Source organism: Pseudophryne corroboree, chromosome 4 (genome assembly GCF_028390025.1).
Source record: "Pseudophryne corroboree isolate aPseCor3 chromosome 4, aPseCor3.hap2, whole genome shotgun sequence".
Taxonomy (NCBI): Eukaryota; Metazoa; Chordata; class Amphibia; order Anura; family Myobatrachidae; genus Pseudophryne; species Pseudophryne corroboree.
This window is the reverse complement of record NC_086447.1, coordinates 235,530,742-235,548,697: the sequence shown is the minus strand read 5'-3', so window position 1 is coordinate 235,548,697 and position 17,956 is coordinate 235,530,742. Positions and strand designations below refer to the sequence as shown.

Here is a 17,956-nt window from a genome sequence, read left to right as displayed (position 1 = left end):
GAATAAGCTAAAATGTAAAGCTCTACAAAATGGGTAGTGAAACTGATCAGTACATATCAGCTGTAGTACTGTATATACTATTCACAGATATTCCCAGGGGGGGCTACAATTTTGCATGAAAACCTCTCCTAGAAAACATTCCAAGACCAGGTATGGGGTTAGTTATGCAATGGCAATCTTATCTGTTATAAGTAATGGTGCTGTGGTTTTGCTAGATAATGACTACAAGAAATCTCTTTAATGGGCAGATTATCTTTCTCGCTGAGCTGGATGGAGCTAATTGATACAAATCTGGGCGCAATTAGGTTTTAATTTACAGGAGAGAGTATAGCTTTAAGGTCTTTTTACCCAAACATTTTTTGCACTTATTTTCAAAAGTGTATATAGGGGAATTGTGTAAAGTATTTTCTCTGACGTCCTAAGTGGATGCTGGGGACTCCGTCAGGACCATGGGGAATAGCGGCTCCGCAGGAGACGGGGCACAAAAGTAAAAGCTTTAGGATCATGTGGTGTGCACTGGCTCCTCCCCCTATGACCCTCCTCCAAGCCTCAGTTAGGTTTTTGTGCCCGGCCGAGAAGGGTGCAATCTAGGTGGCTCTCCTAAAGAGCTGCTTAGAGTAAAAGTTTTGTTAGGTTTTTTATTTTCAGTGAGTCCTACTGGCAACAGGCTCACTGCAACGAGGGACTTAGGGGAGAAGAAGTGAACTCACCTGCGTGCAGGATGGATTGGCTTCTTAGGCTACTAGACACTAGCTCCAGAGGGACGATCACAGGTACAGCCTGGATGGGTCACCGGAGCCGCGCCGCCGACCCCCTTGCAGATGCTGAAGAGAGAAGAGGTCCAGAAATCGGCGGCTGAAGACTTCTCAGTCTTCATGAGGTAGCGCACAGCACTGCAGCTGTGCGCCATTGCTCTCAGCACACTTCACACCAACGGTCACTGAGGGTGCAGGGCGCTTGGGGGGGCGCCCTGGGCAGCAATGAAAGTACCTATGCTGGCTAAAAATACATCACATATAGCCCCTGGGGCTATATGGATGTATTTAACCCCTGCCAGGTTGTCAGAAAAACGGGAGAAGAAGCCCGCCGAAAAGGGGGCGGGGCCTATTCTCCTCAGCACACAGCGCCATTTTCCTACACAGCTCCGCTGCTAGGAAGGCTCCCAGGCTCTCCCCTGCACTGCACTACAGAAACAGGGTTAAAACAGAGAGGGGGGGCACTTATTTGGCGATATTATTATATATTAAGATGCTATAAGGGAAAACACTTATATAAGGTTGTCCCTGTATAATATAGCGTTTTGGTGTGTGCTGGCAAACTCTCCCTCTGTCTCCCCAAAGGGCTAGTGGCGTCCTGTCCTCTATCAGAGCATTCCCTGTGTGTGTGCTGTGTGTCGGTACGTGTGTGTCGACATGTATGAGGACGATGTTGGTGAGGAGGCGGAGCAATTGCCTGTAATGGTGATGTCACTCTCTAGGGAGTCGACACCGGAATGGATGGCTTATTTAGGGAATTACGTGATAATGTCAACACGCTGCAAGGTCGGTTGACGACATGAGACGGCCGGCAAACCAATTAGTACCTGTCCAGGCGTCTCAAACACCGTCAGGGGCTTTAAAACGCCCATTTACCTCAGTCGGTCGACACAGACACAGACACTGACTCCAGTGTCGACGGTGAAGAAACAAACGTATTTTCCATTTGGGCCACACGTTACATGTTAAGGGCAATGAAGGAGGTGTTACATATTTCTGATACTACAAGTACCACAAAAGAGGGTATTATGTGGGGTGTGAAAACTACCTGTAGTTTTTCCTGAATCAGATAAATTAAATGAAGTGTGTGATGATGCGTGGGTTTCCCCCGATAGAAAATTATTGGCGTTATACCCTCTCCCGCCAGAAGTTAGGGCGCGTTGGGAAACACCCCTTAGGGTGGATAAGGCGCTCACACGCTTATCAAAACAAGTGGCGTTACCGTCTCCAGATACGGCCGCCCTCAAGGAGCCAGCTGATAGGAGGTTGGAAAATATCCTAAAAAGTATATACACACATACTGGTGTTATACTGCGACCAGCGATTGCCTCAGCCTGGATGTGCAGCGCTGGGGTGGCTTGGTCGGATTCCCTGACTGAAAATATTGATACCCTTGACAGGGACAGTATTTTATTGACTATAGAGCATTTAAAGGATGCATTTCTATATATGCGAGATGCACAGAGGGATATTTGCACTCTGGCATCAAGAGTAAGTGCGATGTCCATATCTGCCAGAAGATGTTTATGGACACGACAGTGGTCAGGTGATGCAGATTCCAAACGGCACATGGAAGTATTGCCGTATAAAGGGGAGGAGTTATTTGGGGTCGGTCCATCGGACCTGGTGGCCACGGGAACAGCTGGAAAATCCACCTTTTTTTTTTTTTTACCCCAAGTCACATCTCAGCAGAAAAAGACACCGTCTTTTCAGCCTCAGTCCTTTCGTTCCCATAAGGGCAAGCAGGCAAAAGGCCAGTCATATCTGCCCAGGGATAGAGGAAAGGGAAGAAGACTGCAGCAGGCAGCCCATTCCCAGGAACAGAAGCCCTCCACCGCTTTTGCCAAGTCCTCAGCATGACGCTGGGGCCGTACAAGCGGACTCAGGTGCGGTGGGGGGTCGTCTCAAGAGTTTCAGCGCGCAGTGGGCTCACTCGCAAGTGGACCCCTGGATCCTACAAGTAGTATCCCAGGGGTACAGATTGGAAATTCGAGACGTCTCCCCCTCGCAGGTTCCTGAAGTCTGCTTTACCAACGTATCCCTCCGACAGGGAGGCAGTATTGGAAACAATTCACAAGCTGTATTCCCAGCAGGTGATAATCAAAGTACCCCTCCTACAACAAGGAAAGGGGTATTATTCCACACTATATTGTGGTACTGAAGCCAGACGGCTCGGTGAGACCTATTCTAAATCTGAAATATTTGAACACTTACATACAAAGGTTCAAATCAAGATGGAGTCACTCAGAGCAGTGATAGCGAACCAGGAAGAAGGGGACTATATGGTGTCCCTGGACATCAAGGATGCTTACCTCCATGTCCCAATTTGCCCTTCTCACCAAGGGTACCTCAGGTTCGTGGTACAAAACTGTCACTATCAGTTTCAGACGCTGCCGTTTGGATTGTCCACGGCACCCCGGGTCTTTACCAAGGTAATGGCCGAAATGATGATTCTTCTTCGAAGAAAAGGCGTCTTAATTATCCCTTACTTGGACGATCTCCTGATAAGGGCAAGGTCCAGAGAACAGTTGGAGGTCGGAGTAGCACTATCTCAAGTAGTTCTACGACAGCACGGGTGGATTCTAAATATTCCAAAATCGCAGCTGTCTCCGACGACACGTCTGCTGTTCCTAGGGATGATTCTGGACACAGTCCAGAAAAAGGTGTTTCTCCCGGAGGAGAAAGCCAGGGAGTTATCCGAGCTAGTCAGGAACCTCCTAAAACCAGGAAAAGTGTCAGTGCATCATTGCACAAGGGTCCTGGGAAAAATGGTGGCTTCTTACGAAGCGATTCCATTCGGCAGATTTCACGCAAGAACTTTTCAGTGGGATCTGCTGGAAAAATGGTCTGGATCGCATCTTCAGATGCATCAGCGGATAACCCTGTATCCAAGGACAAGGGTGTCTCTTCTGTGGTGGCTGCAGAGTGCTCATCTACTAAAGGGCCACAGATTCGGCATTCAGGACTGGGTCCTGGTGACCACGGATGCCAGCCTGAAAGGCTGGGGAGCAGTCACACAAGGAAAAAATTTCCAGGGAGTGTGATCAAGTCTGGAGACTTCTCTCCACATAAATATACTGGAGCTAAGAGCAATTTACAATGCTCTAAGCTTAGCAAGACCTCTGCTTCAAGGTCAGCCGGTATTGATCCAGTGGGACAACATCACGGCAGTCGCCCACGTAAACAGACAGGGCGGCACAAGAAGCAGGAGGGCAATGGCAGAAACTGCAAGGATTCTTCGCTGGGCGGAAAATCATGTGATAGCACTGTCAGCAGTGTTCATTCCGGGAGTGGACAACTGGGAAGCAGACTTCCTCAGCACGACCTCCACCCGGGAGAGTGGGGACTTCATCGGGAAGTTTTCCACATGATTGTGAACCGTTGGGAAAGACCAAAGGTGGACATGATGGCGTCCCGCCTGAACAAAAAACTGGACAGGTATTGCGCCAGGTCAAGAGACCCTCAGGCAATAGCTGTGGACGTTCTGGTAACACCGTGGGTGTACCAGTCGGTGTATGTGTTCCCTCCTCTGCTTCTCATACCTAAGGTACTGAGAATTATAAGACGTAGAGGAGTAAGAACTATACTCGTGGCTCCGGATTGGCCAAGAAGGACTTGGTACCCGGAACTTCAAGAGATGCTCACAGAGGACTCATGGCCTCTGCCGCTAAGAAGGGACTTGCTTCAGCAAGTACCATGTCTGTTCCAAGACTTACCGCGGCTGCGTTTGACGGCATGGCGGTTGAACGCCGGATCCTAAGGGAAAAAGGCATTCCGGAAGAGGTCATTCCTACCCTGGTCAAAGCCAGGAAGGAGGTGACCGCACAACATTATCACCACATGTGGCGAAAATATGTTGCGTGGTGTGAGGCCAGGAAGGCCCCACGAAGAAATTTCAACTCGGTCGATTCCTGCATTTCCTGCAAACAGGAGTGTCTATGGGCCTCAAATTGGGGTCCATTAAGGTTCAAATTTCGGCCCTGTCGATTTTCTTCCAGAAAGAATTGGCTTCAGTTCCTGAAGTCCAGAAGTTTGTCAAGGGAGTACTGCATATACAACCCCCTTTTGTGCCTCCAGTGGCACTGTGGGATCTCAACGTAGTTCTGGGATTTCTCAAATCACATTGGTTTAAACCGCTCAAATCTGTGGATTTGAAATATCTCACATGGAAAGTGACCATGATGTTGGCCCTGGCCTCGGCCAGGCGAGTGTCAGAATTGGCGGCTTTGTCTCACAAAAGCCCATATCTGATTGTCCATTCGGACAGGGCAGAGCTGCGGACTCGTCCCCAGTTTCTCCCTAAGGTGGTGTCAGCGTTTCACCTGAACCAGCTTATTGTGGTACCTGCGGCTACTAGGGACTTGGAGGACTCCAAGTTGCTAGATGTTGTCAGGGCCCTGAAAATATAGGTTTCCAGGACGGCTGGAGTCAGGAAAACTGACTTGCTGTTATCCTGTATGCACCCAACAAACTGGGTGCTCTTGCTTCTAAGCAGACGATTGCTAGTTGGATGTGTAGTACAATTCAGCTTGCACATTCTGTGGCAGGCCTGCCACAGCCAAAATATGTAAATGCCCATTCCACAAGGAAGGTGGGCTCATCTTGGGCGGCTGCCCGAGGGGTCTCGGCTTTACAACTTTGCCGAGCTGCTACTTGGTCAGGGGCACACCCTGGCTGAGGAGGACCTGGAGTTCTCTCACTCGGTGCTGCAGAGTCATCCGCACTCTCCCGCCCGTTTGGGAGCTTTGGTATAATCCCCATGGTCCTGACGGAGTCCCCAGCATCCACTTAGGACGTCAGAGAAAATAAGAATTTACTTACCGATAATTCTATTTCTCGTAGTCCGTAGTGGATGCTGGGCGCCCATCCCAAGTGCGGATTGTCTGCAATACTTGTACATAGTTATTGTTACAAAAATCGGGTTATTATTGTTGTGAGCCATCTTTTCAGAGGCTCCGCTGTTATCATGCTGTTAACTGGGTTCAGATCACAGGTTGTACAGTGTGATTGGTGTGGCTGGTATGAGTCTTACCCGGGATTCAAAATCCTTCCTTATTGTGTACGCTCGTCCGGGCACAGTATCCTAACTGAAGCTTGGAGGAGGGTCATAGGGGGAGGAGCCAGTGCACACCACCTGATCCTAAAGCTTTTACTTTTGTGCCCTGTCTCCTGCGGAGCCGCTATTCCCCATGGTCTTGACGGAGTCCCCAGCATCCACTACGGACTACGAGAAATAGAATTATCGGTAAGTAAATTCTTATTTTCAACTATGACTGCACGATTGCTAATATTTGACAGTAAGACAGCCAGAAGGGAGGTGTATAAATTAAATATGCCTAGTGAAGAATTATTCAAAACAAGAGAGTTCCTTTCATAATTCTTATACTGATATTTCCTTTTAAAAGAGAATGAATTAGGAATTTGTTGGCTAAAATAAAGAGTTGCCGTTTTCAACTAATATGGGGGACCAGCAAAAAGAATTGTTTCTTTAGTATGGTTATTGAGTAGTACATAGCTGTTGTTTATCTGGGGGGGGGGGGGGGGGGGGGAGATTCAGTTTGTCGCATTAATTTACTGCAGGCCAATTGATCTACTGGGGCTTTCCAACAGGTTAAACGCGTCTAAAGTCCCTGCTTTAGTCGTCCAAACTCCCATTTGGACGCCAAGAGTGCTGAGTTTCCACACACTTCACCTCAGTAGGCTGCGAGAAAAATGTGGCTGCTTGAGGCCGCCCCCGTTCTTTGTACCAGTTAAATTTTCATGGCTAATTAAATTTTCCCCTTAAGCTGGGTACACACTTGCACTTATAGTGTCGATTAGTCTGAGATGAGCGAATTGGAACGACAAATCATCTGTATTGTGCAATGTGTGCGATCGATTGCGTGCTCCTACGGGTTGCATGCAAGGCTGTGTAATTTGGCTGTGCAGCACTGCCAATCACACGACCTCTCATGCGATGCAGTGAATATTAATGAGGGATGGAACAGTTGATTGTTCCGTCGCTCATTAATATCTGCCTAATATGTACCGGCAATCCCCCATGCGCAGGGCAAAAGGTTTTTGTCCTGCACATTGGCACGATTGTTGGTTGCATTAGTGTGCACCCAGCCTTAGTCTCTTTCTCATCATCCTGTCCATGTAATTCACATTTCAGTTGTCTAATTTTAATTACGCTTTGCAAAAAATTTAAAAATGTAAGAGATATATATATATATATATATATATATATATATATATATATATATATATATATATATATGGGCAGTAATCAGTTGATGTCCCCTGTCACGCTGATCGCGCCCATTAGTTTTTACTTTAGCCTTGTAAAGTGCCTAAACCGCACTAAACTAACGGGAAAAGTTCAGTTTGGGCACGGATCACTTTTCACTCATTTCAGCTCACCACCCCCGGCGGGTGCGAGCTGCAGTGTAGACGTCTGCAGCCAATTGCGCCCGAACGGGACTACATTTGAATTTCTCTGTTGGGCACAAATTCATTTGAATCTCACCCTTACATTTTCATTCATGTTTATAGTTCTTTAAGCTCAAGGGTATATATACTATAATGTTCTACACAGCATATATCCGGTTTCTTAAGCACCTTCAGAGAAAGTGGTCTTCCATGTAGACTTGTTTCTGTTGTCCATAGTATCTAATCTATACATATAAACGATAATGCTGGGTACACACTGATAGATATATCTGCAGATCAATTAATAGCCGGATCAGGCAATGTGTTTTGCATACACACTACCCGCCCAGTTCAGTCATCAGTCACCGCCGGCTGCTGCAGCATGTGTACGGACGGACAGCTGATCGCCCATACACACAACGATGCATGAATATATCTGTGGATAGATTTGTCATTGTGTGTGCTGCAGGGCCAACGCGATATGTCTGTGAACGACGGCGTTCAGACATATCGTTGGTACACACTGGTCGACAGGCCAACAATATATCGGCCAGTGTGTCCCCAGCACAAGGGGTGTGTGTCTGCACATAGCCAACCAGTCCCAAGCTTAAACACTCAATGCTGCAGGTGTAGATCTCAGGACCAGCTGCTTCTCTCATGGGCAGCTTTACATGGCTTACTCATGAGTTAGTAGCCCCAAGCATTTTGTGTTAATCCCTGAAGGAAAAGCTGAAAATATTGTTTACAAAGAAATTAATGGACTATAACATTAACGGCTTTGTTTTTAGTTTGTTTAGCACTAACCACGTTAAACTAGCTTACAAAGTGCAATATTCCATTAAAACAGGGTTTCCTAAAATATTTGATTTCTAGAAGGTCATTTTACAACATTCCCAACTTGTATCGATTAGTCTAGGGGTGCTCAACATGCGGCCCTCCAGCTGTTGTGGAACTAAACATCCCAGCATGCCGTGCCACAATTTTGCCATTAGCTTAAAAACCATGCCAGGGCATGCTGGTATGTGTAGTTGCAGCACAGCTGGAGGGCCACAGGTTGACCACCCCTGTGTATTGTATTATTTACTGGATGCTCATCAGGATTTAAATTCCCAATTGCTTTCCTTGCTGGCAAAGTAAAACCTGGTGATGAGTCAATGACAAAGCTTTAGTTTACAGTTGATTTAGTGTCCCATGCAGGGGCCATTGCTATTAGATACATTCTTTTGTGGTTGGTTATAAATAGTACATGAAACTTAAGGGAAACTTTGAAAGATATTGCTCAAAAGTTAACACTAAATTGTCCATATCTTTCAGTGTGTATGCAACAACAATGAACTGTGCGAGTCCCCACAATTGTTCATTGGTGATCGATCATCATTTAAACTTGCAAGCCAGTTTGGACGATATCGATGTATATAATGTCATATCGTCCAAATCGGCCATAGATTTCGTTCAATGGGGGGTAATTCTGAGTTGATCGCAGCAGGAATTTTTTTAGCAGTTGCCCCCCCCATGTGCACTGCAGGGGGGGGGCAGATATAACATGTGCAGAGAGAGTTAGATTTGGGTGGGTTATTTTGTTTCTGTGCAGGGTAAATACTGGCTGCTATATTTTTACACTGCAATTTAGATTGCAGATTGAACACACCACACCCAAATTTAACTCTCTGCACATGTTACATCTGCCTCCCCTGCAGTGCACATGGTTTTGCCCAACTGCTAACAAAATTCCTGCTGCGATCAACTCCGAATTACCCCCAGTGTGTATGTAAAAAATCGTTCATCTTGCATATTGCACAAATCTATCAGTGTGTAGGGTCCATTACTCTAGTTATTTAATTCAACAGGTTCCCCGGGTCAACCAATGTATGGTCCATATGGAGGAGGCCCACCAGTTCAAAACCAGCCAATGGGTCCAGGTGGCCCACCATCTGCATGGATGCCAGCACCTCCAACCAATCCAAACTGTCCACCAGGATTAGAATATCTGACTCAGGTAACATGTTTCCTAATAGTCGAGGAGTGTTGTGTGGCAAGCTTTGCCAAGCACCTGTAGCACTCTGTGGCACTCCAACTGCTGTGGAACTAGGCAAGGCAGTATGTTCTAATAGGAAAACTGGGGCAGGGCAATCCAGCCTATTGCTAAAATGAATTTGCATATGTCGCTGTGAAAGCACAATTATCTGACAATGTGTATGGGGGTTCCAATGTATAGACAGTCAATAGGTTGACACCATATGGTCGACATTCACATGGCCGACATGGTCAAAGGTTGACGGTTAAAAGTAAAACAGTGCTTAAGGTTGACGGGTGCAAAAGGTCAACAAGACAATGGTCAAAACATATGGCCGCCACAAGCTTTCTTTTTTTTTTTGTGGGGTTGGGGGGGTTCAATTTTTTTTTTTTTGGGGGGGGGGGGGTTTCAATATTTTTCAACTTTTGCTGATATACTATCCACGTGGACTACGATTGGGAATAGTAACCTGTGGCAAGCGCAGTGAGCCACCTTGTCCGACGTTAACACAGATTGTGGTCACAAATGATGAAACATACTAGTTATTTATTTATTTTTTCGTTTTTTGTCATTTTGTATTAACCCTTTTTTGTGTCGACCCATTGTACATATCAACCTTTTGTACCTGTCGACTGCTTGACCATGACGACTTAATGCATGTCAACCATATGGGGTTGACATAATGACTGTAGATCTTCTATACCACACCCATGTATGGAGACATGATAATGTGACCAATTGAAGTGTTTACACTCAATGGGGGTCATTTCGAGTTGTTCACTAGCTGCCAGTGTTCACAGCGCAGCGATCAGGCCAAAAATCGGCATTTATGCGTATGCACCGCAATGCGCACGCGCGGCGTACGGGTACAAAGTCCTTTGTGGTTTTGCACAGGTTCTAGCGAAGCTTTCAGTCGCACGGCACAACGCAGGAAGATTGACATGAAGTGGGCGTTTCTGGGTGTCAACCGACCATTTTTAGGGAGTGCTTAGAAAAATGCAGGCGTGTCGGGGAAAACGCAGGCGTGGCTGGGCGGGTGGGTGACGTCAAAAGCCGTCCCTCCGTGGTTAAAATCAATGCACACGAAGAGTAACTACAGGGCTGGTTTTGCACAAAATGTTTTTGCAGGCGCTCTGCTGCACAGGCGTTCGCACTTCTGCAAAGCGAAAATACACTCCCCGGTGGGCGCCGACAATGCGTTTGCACGGCTGCTAAAAACTGCTACGGAGCTATCGGCTCGGGATGACCCCCAATATCTGATGTTCTCTGGATCGCTTTTTAGCTCCAAAATTGTCTAGTCACTAGTGTAATTTAGCAGATCTGTACCTAGCGTAAGGTTTAGAGCAGTGGTTCCCAAACTGTGCCTAAGCACCCTGGGGTGCCTCAAGACACTAGCAGGGGTGCCTTGGATTGGTGGTCCAGGACCAATTCAAACTATTTCTGGTCAAAGTAATAGACAAAATCAGTGCTTGTGGCTGACAATTATAAAATATGAGGACAAACAGAAGCAAATATTGTCCCGCACCACACTAAAGAAACTAAGGATGACACACAAACATAAATGACTTATTGTTTTCTAACATTCTCAATAAGAAACTTTTGTCTTAGGGGTGCCTTGAAAAGATTCTGATACTCTAGGGCGCCGTGATTCAAAAAAGTTTGGGAGATCCACTGGTTTAGAGTAAAAATAAGGTTCCCAGTGTTTGTGTGCTGCATGCAAAAGCAGAAAGTATTTTCACTCCATACAAAAATAAATGCATTTGCACCACTGAGATAAATCTGTAAGATTTTGACTATATAGTCAAAATCTTATGAAAAAATTAGTGCATATCTCAAGGTGTTGGGTAGCTTGCGATACAGATTCGATCCCGATGCGCGCTCCCGTGGGGTCGGTATCGCAAGGCTAGATAGACTTTGCAGGCAAGTCAATCTTGACTATCTAGTGTACAATCTAGTACAAAGTATAGTCAAAATTGGCACTTAGTCAAAATCGTACATAGACAAAATCTCAAGCACAGATAGTCAAAATCTGTACAATCTGTGCTATCTGGGCTCTGGGGGAGTTCAAGGGAAATCGCATAGTCAACATCGGGCATAGCAAGGATCTCACCGTGTGTACACACCTTTACTGTACATTGCAGCATAGGTTGTCCAGGAATGTATTTTAGCTTTTTATTTTTTATTTTTTTGCTTTGTTCCCAATTTTACATAATTATTGTATGTTCTTTTTGTTTCGGCAGATAGATCAACTTCTTGTTCATCAACAAGTGGAGCTATTAGAAGGTATGTTACAGTACAACTGCGTGGTTAATATGCATTACACTAATGTAGTCAGTTTGTTAGACACAGCTAATAGTTATTTAGCAATGTAAAGGGGGGTACACACGGAACGATTTGTGCTTAAATTCTAAGCATTCTGTCTAGATTGCTTAGAGGTTAAGCACGGATCTCACCGTGTGTAGGGTGCTTGCTCTAGATTTGGAATGCATGCATGCCAAATCTAGTGAGATCGCTTATTTCACTACCCCCCCCCCCCCCCCCCCCCCCCCTTCCTCGCTCAGCACACATCTCTCCCCGTGTGTACGGGGCTTTACTTGCTATTTTTCTTCTTTTTAATCCTGTCTACGTAAATATACTATTCTGCTTTGTCTGAGGCCATTGAACAAAAAACATGGAGCCTGGGAAAATTGCCTTTAGCAGGAGGGGATAATCTAATTAGCTGCAGGAGGTACTATCATCTATTAATCAGCACTTCCTATAACCACAATAGATGTTTGGGCAGAGTTTTGTTATTTTAGGCGCTGTTCATACATAGCTATTTTTAGGGCATTTAACTAATTTTTTTAAAGCATGTTTTCCCACTGCATTCTAAAATGTATGCTTTATTTTAACACTATAAAAAGCAGTGCTCCCAATTCCATCCATTGTCTGCTACCAGTATAATCGATTGTATTGGAGAGCACAATTCTTTTGAAATTAATAAAAAATGCATTGCTAAAGTATCTTACTAGTTCATGTATTTTTATCTATTTCTCATACGTCCTAGAGGATGCTGGGGTCCACTTCAGTACCATGGGGTATAGACAGTTCTGCAGGAGCCATGGGCACTTTAAGACTTTTCAAGGGTCTGAACTGGCTCCTCCCTCTATGCCCCTCCTCCAGACCTCAGTTTTAGAAATGTGCCCAGGCAGACTGGATGCACTTCAGAGGAGCTCTACTGAGTTTCTCTGAAAAGACTTATGTTAGGTTTTTTATTTTCAGGGAGAACTACTGGCAACATTCTCCCTGCTTCGTGGAACTGAGGGGGCAGAAGTAGGAAACAACTTCCTAAAGAGTTTCATGGCTCTGCTTCTGGCTGACAGGACACCATTAGCTCCTGAAGGGAACTGAACGCTAGCCGTGCCTAGATGCTCACTCCCACAGCACGCCGTCACCCCCCTCACAGAGCCAGAAGTTAGAAGACAGGTGAGTGTTAGAAGACAGATCTTCAATTAAGAAAGTAACGGCTAAAGGTACCGCGCGGCTGTCGGGAGTGCAGCGCACCATGTTGCCCACACATACACATACACAGGCACTGCAGGGTGCAGGGGGGGGGGGCGCCGCCTGGGCAGCATGAAACCTATGGAAACTGGCATAAATAAGGGGCATAAGTTGCTGAGGCACAGTCCTACCCCCGCCAGTATAAAAAAATTACCTCTTAAAAGCTGAGGAGAAACACGCCATTGAAGAGTGGAGCTTCCTCCTCAGTCAGCCAGCACACTGCTCAGCGCTATTTCCTCTCTTCCAGACTGCAGAGAAGAACGCTGGTCCTCCTCCACCGCTGAACAAGTATCAGGGTGCAAAACAGGGGGGGCACAGTGAATTTGGTGCTATATAATTGTGTGATAAACATTATAAAAGCGCTGCATGTCAGTGGGCATTTTGTGTTCACAGACATTGTGTTACTGGCGCTGGGTTGTGAACTGGCAAATCCTATCTGTGTCCCTCTGACAGATTTTACTGTGGGTCTGTCCCCTATAAGTCTCGGAGTGTCTGTGGTGTGGTTGTGCACGTGTGTGACATGTCTGTGGCAGGGAACTCTTCCTCTGTGGGAGACATGTTAGGGACACAGAGGTGTAATATGACACCAAGAGCCTGACTGGGTGAAAGGATAGTGTGAATCATATCAGTAAGAGGTTGGACTGAATCTCATACAGAAAACTGAAAATAATCTGTTGAAGATGTGATTTTTAATAGTTCTGCCTTTCATCCACAGGGTCACATACAAATTTGCACAAGTAGTACAAACTGATACCGACACGGACTCTGATTCCTGTGTCGACGCTAGTGATTCCAGGGGAATAGGTCTTAAGTTAGCAAAAAAGCATTCAAAACATGTTTTAGCTATAAAGGTGGTGTTAGAAGTTACGAAGCCCCCTCTTTTACCACAAGGAGAGGGTTTACTGTAGTAAAGAAGTAATGTAATTTTCCCTACACCTCAGGAGTTGAACAGTCTCTTTCAGATTCCCAAAAGGAATTCAGGCAGCTTACCTTTTTCCAAAAGGTGGGAGTCACCACGCATTTTCGACAGGGCCCTGTCATAAAAGAGAGAAGTTGTTTCTCCCTGCGCCTGGAATGGCTTCACTTAAGGAGCCGACAGGCGCAAGTGAGTGAGGTGATCTATTGATGTGGCCAATGGGACACTACTCAGGCCTACCATTGTCTGTGCGTGGGTGAGTAGTGCTATTGAGAAGTGGTCAGAAAACTTGTCATTAGACATTGACACAATAGATGGAGACGAGATACTCCTAACGGTAGGTCATATCAAAGACGCTGCTGCGTACGTACTAGAAACCATGAAATATATTGGTCTCTTGGGATCAAGAACCGCTACCATGGCAGTATCGGCTCGGAGGGCGTTGTGGATTCGCCAGTGGAATACTGATGCAGATTCCAAAAGAAATATGGAGGCTCTCCCGTATAAAGGTGAGGCCTTGTTTGGTGATGGGCTGGATGCGTTAGTCTCGGCGGCTTCTGCAGGTAAGTCGACATTCTTGCCTTATGCTCCTACACCGGCGAAAAAGACACATCACTCTCACATGCAGTCCTTTCGGCCCAACAAATACAAAAAGGCCAAAGGTTCCCCCTTTTTTGCAGGTAGGGGAAGGGGAAAAGGAAAGAAATCCACAGTGTCTCCCGGATCACAGGAGCAGAAGTCCACCCCTGCTTCTGCCAAATCTGCAGCATGACGCTGGGGCTCCCTTGCGGGAGTCCGCTCGGGTGGGAGCACGTCTGAAACTTTTCAGTCAAATCTGGATTCAATCTGGCCTGGACCCATGGGTCTTACATATAGTGTCCCATGGGTACAAACTAGAGTTTAAAGACGTGAGTCACCCCAAGCCGATTTTTAAAATCGACCTTGCCAGCTTCTCTTCCAGATAGAGAGGCAGTAACAACGGCAATTCAAAAATTATGTCAGGATCAGGTCATTGTCCTGGTACCCTTGTCACAGCAAGGAGAAGGTTTTTATTCAAGCCTCTTCGTAGTTCCGAAGCCAGACGTCTCGGTCAGACTGATTTTAAACCTGAAAAATCTGAATCTCTACCTGAAAAGGTTCAAGTTCAAGATGGAATCCCTGAGGGTAGTGATTTCCAGTCTGGAAGAGGGGGACTTCATGGTGTCAGTAGACATAAAAGATGCTTACTTGCATGTTCCCATTTATCCTCCTCACCAAGCTTATCTGAGATTCGCAGTACAGGATTGCCATTACCAGTTTCAGACGTTGCCGTTCGGACTCTCCACGGCACCAAGGGTATTCACCAAGGTGATGGCGGAGATGATAGTCCTCCTTTGTCAAAAAGAAGTCAATATAATTCCTTATCTGGACGATCTCCTGATAAAAGCGAGATCCACGGAACAGTTGGTGCAGAACATCGCACTCTCCCTGTCAATACTCCAACAACACGGTTGGATCATGAATTTTAGGGATGATTCTGGACACAGAAGTACGGAAAGTATTTCTTCCAGTGGAAAAGGCTCTGGAAATCCAGAAAATGGTCAAACAAATATTGAAACCAACAAGCGTGTTGATCCATCAATGCATTCGGTTGTTGGGGAAAATGGTAGCGGCCTACGGGGCCATACAGTTTGGCCGATTTCATGCCAGAGTATTCCAGTGGAACCTGTTGGACAAGTGGTCCGGATCTCACCTACACATGCACCGGAATAATCCTGTCCCCCCCCCCAAAGCCAGGATTTCGCTCCTGTGGTGGCTACACAGTTCTCACCTACTAGAGGGACGCAGGTTTGGGATTCACGGCTGGGTCCTAATAATCACGGATGCAAGTCTCCGAGGCTGAGGAGCTGTCACACAGGGGGAAAGCTTCCAAGGAAAAAGTCAGGAAGCCTGCCTTCACATAAACGTTCTGGAATTGAGAGCCATTTACAACGGCCTTCTACAAGCGGTACTTCTTCTTCAAGATCATCCCGTGCAGATCCAGTCGGACAATGTAACAGCAGTCGCGTACATAAACAGGCAAGGCGGAACGAAAAGCAGAGCGGCAATGGCAGAGGTGATAAGGATTCTCCTCTGGGCAGAAAGACATGTAAGAGCTCTGTCAGCAATTTTCATTCCGGGAGTGGACAACTGGGAAGCAGACTTCCTCAGCAGACACTATCTCCATCCAGGAGAGTGGGGCCTCCACCAAGAAGTCTTCGCAGAGGTGACAAGTCTTTGGGGAGTTCCTCAAGTAGACATGATGGCATCTCGTCTAAACAGGAAGCTTCAGAGATATTGTTCCAGGTCGAGAGACCCTCAAGCAATAGCAGTGGATGCACTGGTGACCCAGTGGGTGTTTCGGTCGGTATATGTTTTCCCTCCACTTCCACTGATTCCAAAAGTTCCCAAAATAATAAGAAGAACAAGAGTTCGAGCAATCTTCATTGCCCCAGACTGGCCAAGGAGAGCTTGGCATCCAGATCTTCAGGAGTTGATCATAGAAGATCCTCGGCCTCTTCCTCCTCGAGAGGACCTACTACAGCAGGGGCCGTGTGTGTATTAAGACTTACCGCGGCTACGTTTGACGGCATGGCTGTTGAGCGCCGGATCCTAGCCCAAAAGGGTATTGCCAAGGAAGTAATCCCCACTCTTATTCAGGCCAGGAAAGGAGTAACGTCTAAACATTACCACCGTATTTGGAGAAAATATGTGTCTTGGTGTGAATCCAAGAAGGCTCCTACGGAAGAGTTTGACTTGGGACGTTTTCTCCATTTTCTGCAGGCTGGTGTGGATGCGGGCCTTAGATTGGGGTCAAGGTCCAGATTTCGGCCTCATCAGTTTTCTTTCAAAAACAATTGGCCTCCTTTCCAGAAGTTCAGACGTTCGTGAAAGGGGTTCTGCACATCCAGCCTCCATTTGTGCCTCCAGTGGCTCCATGGGACCTTAATGTGGAGTTGCAGATCCTTCAATCAGATTGGTTTGAACCTCTGCAGGAGATAGAATGGAAGTTTCTCACTTGGAAAGTGGTGATGCTTTTGGCCTTGGCATCCGCAAGGCGGGTGTCTGAGTTGGGGGCCTTGTCTCACAAGAGCCCTTACCTGATCTTCCATGAAGATAGGGCAGAGTTAAGAACTCGTCAACAATTTCTTCCAAAGGTGGCTTCGTCCTTCCACATAAACCAACCTATTGTGGTGCCAGTAGCTACTGACACTTTCACTGAGTCAAAGTCTCTAGATGTGGTTAGAGCAGGCCTGGCCAACCTGTGGCTCTCCAGCTGTTGTAAAACTACAAGTCCCATCATGCCTTGCCACAGTTTTGCTCTTAGGGAATGCTAAAACTATGGCAGGGCATGCTGGGATGTGTAGTTTCTCAACATCTGGAGAGCCACAGGTTGGCCAGGCCTGGGTTAGAGCTTTGAAGATTTATGTCGCAAGAACATCTCGGTTATGGAAAACAGAGGCTCTGTTTGTCCTGTATGCTCCCAGCAAGATTGGGTGTCCTGATTCTAAGCAGACTATTGCACGCTGGATCAGAGGGACAATTCAGCACGCTCATTCTACGGCAGGCTTGCCGGTACCGAAGTCGGTGAAGGCCCATTCTACTAGGAAAGTGGGCTCATCCTGAGTGGCTGCCCGGGGCGTCTCAGCTTTACAACTTTGCCGAGCGGCTACTTGGTCAGGGTCAAACACATTTGCTAAATTTTACAAGTTTGACACTTTGGCAGATGAGGACCTCAAGTTTGGACAATTGGTGCTGCAGGGTCATCCGCACTCTCCCGCCCGTACTGGAGCTATGGTATAACCCCATGGTACTGAAGTGGACCCCAGCATCCTCTAGGACGTATGATAAAACAGGATTTTAATACCTACCGGTAAATCCTTGTCTCCTAGTCCGTAGAGGATGCTGGACACCCGACCCAGTGCATACTTTACCTGCAGTTTGTTCATTATAGTTACACAAGTTTGTTTTCAGCATGTTGCTGTAAATGGTTCATGCCTGTTGGCGTGTTTTATGTTGAATGCCATGTTGTGCAGCATGGTTGAGGTGTGAGCTGGTATGAATCTCACCATTAGTATAAAAGTAAATCCTTTCCTCGAAATGTCCGTCTCCCAGGGCACAGTTCCTATAACTGAGGTCTGGAGGAGGGGCATAGAGGGAGGAGCCAGTTCACACCCTTGAAAAGTCTTAAAGTGCCCATGGCTCCTGCGGAACCGTCTATACCCCATGGTACTGAAGTGGACCCCAGCATCCTCTACGGACTAGGAGAAAAGGATTTACCGGTAGGTATTAAAATCCTAT

The 17,956-nt window shown here is 46.6% G+C and overlaps 1 protein-coding gene across 2 annotated transcripts in view; it reads left to right on the top strand.

Moving 5' to 3' along the window:
- Positions 1-17,956, top strand: part of LOC134909271 (phospholipid scramblase 2-like) — a 128,497-nt gene that overhangs the window by 65,583 nt on the left and 44,958 nt on the right. For both annotated transcript variants that reach the window (XM_063915970.1, XM_063915971.1), the window contains exons 4-5: positions 9,014-9,162; positions 11,421-11,463. In XM_063915970.1, the coding sequence (XP_063772040.1) occupies positions 9,014-9,162; positions 11,421-11,463 (192 nt within the window). The remainder of the gene's footprint in view (positions 1-9,013; positions 9,163-11,420; positions 11,464-17,956) is intronic.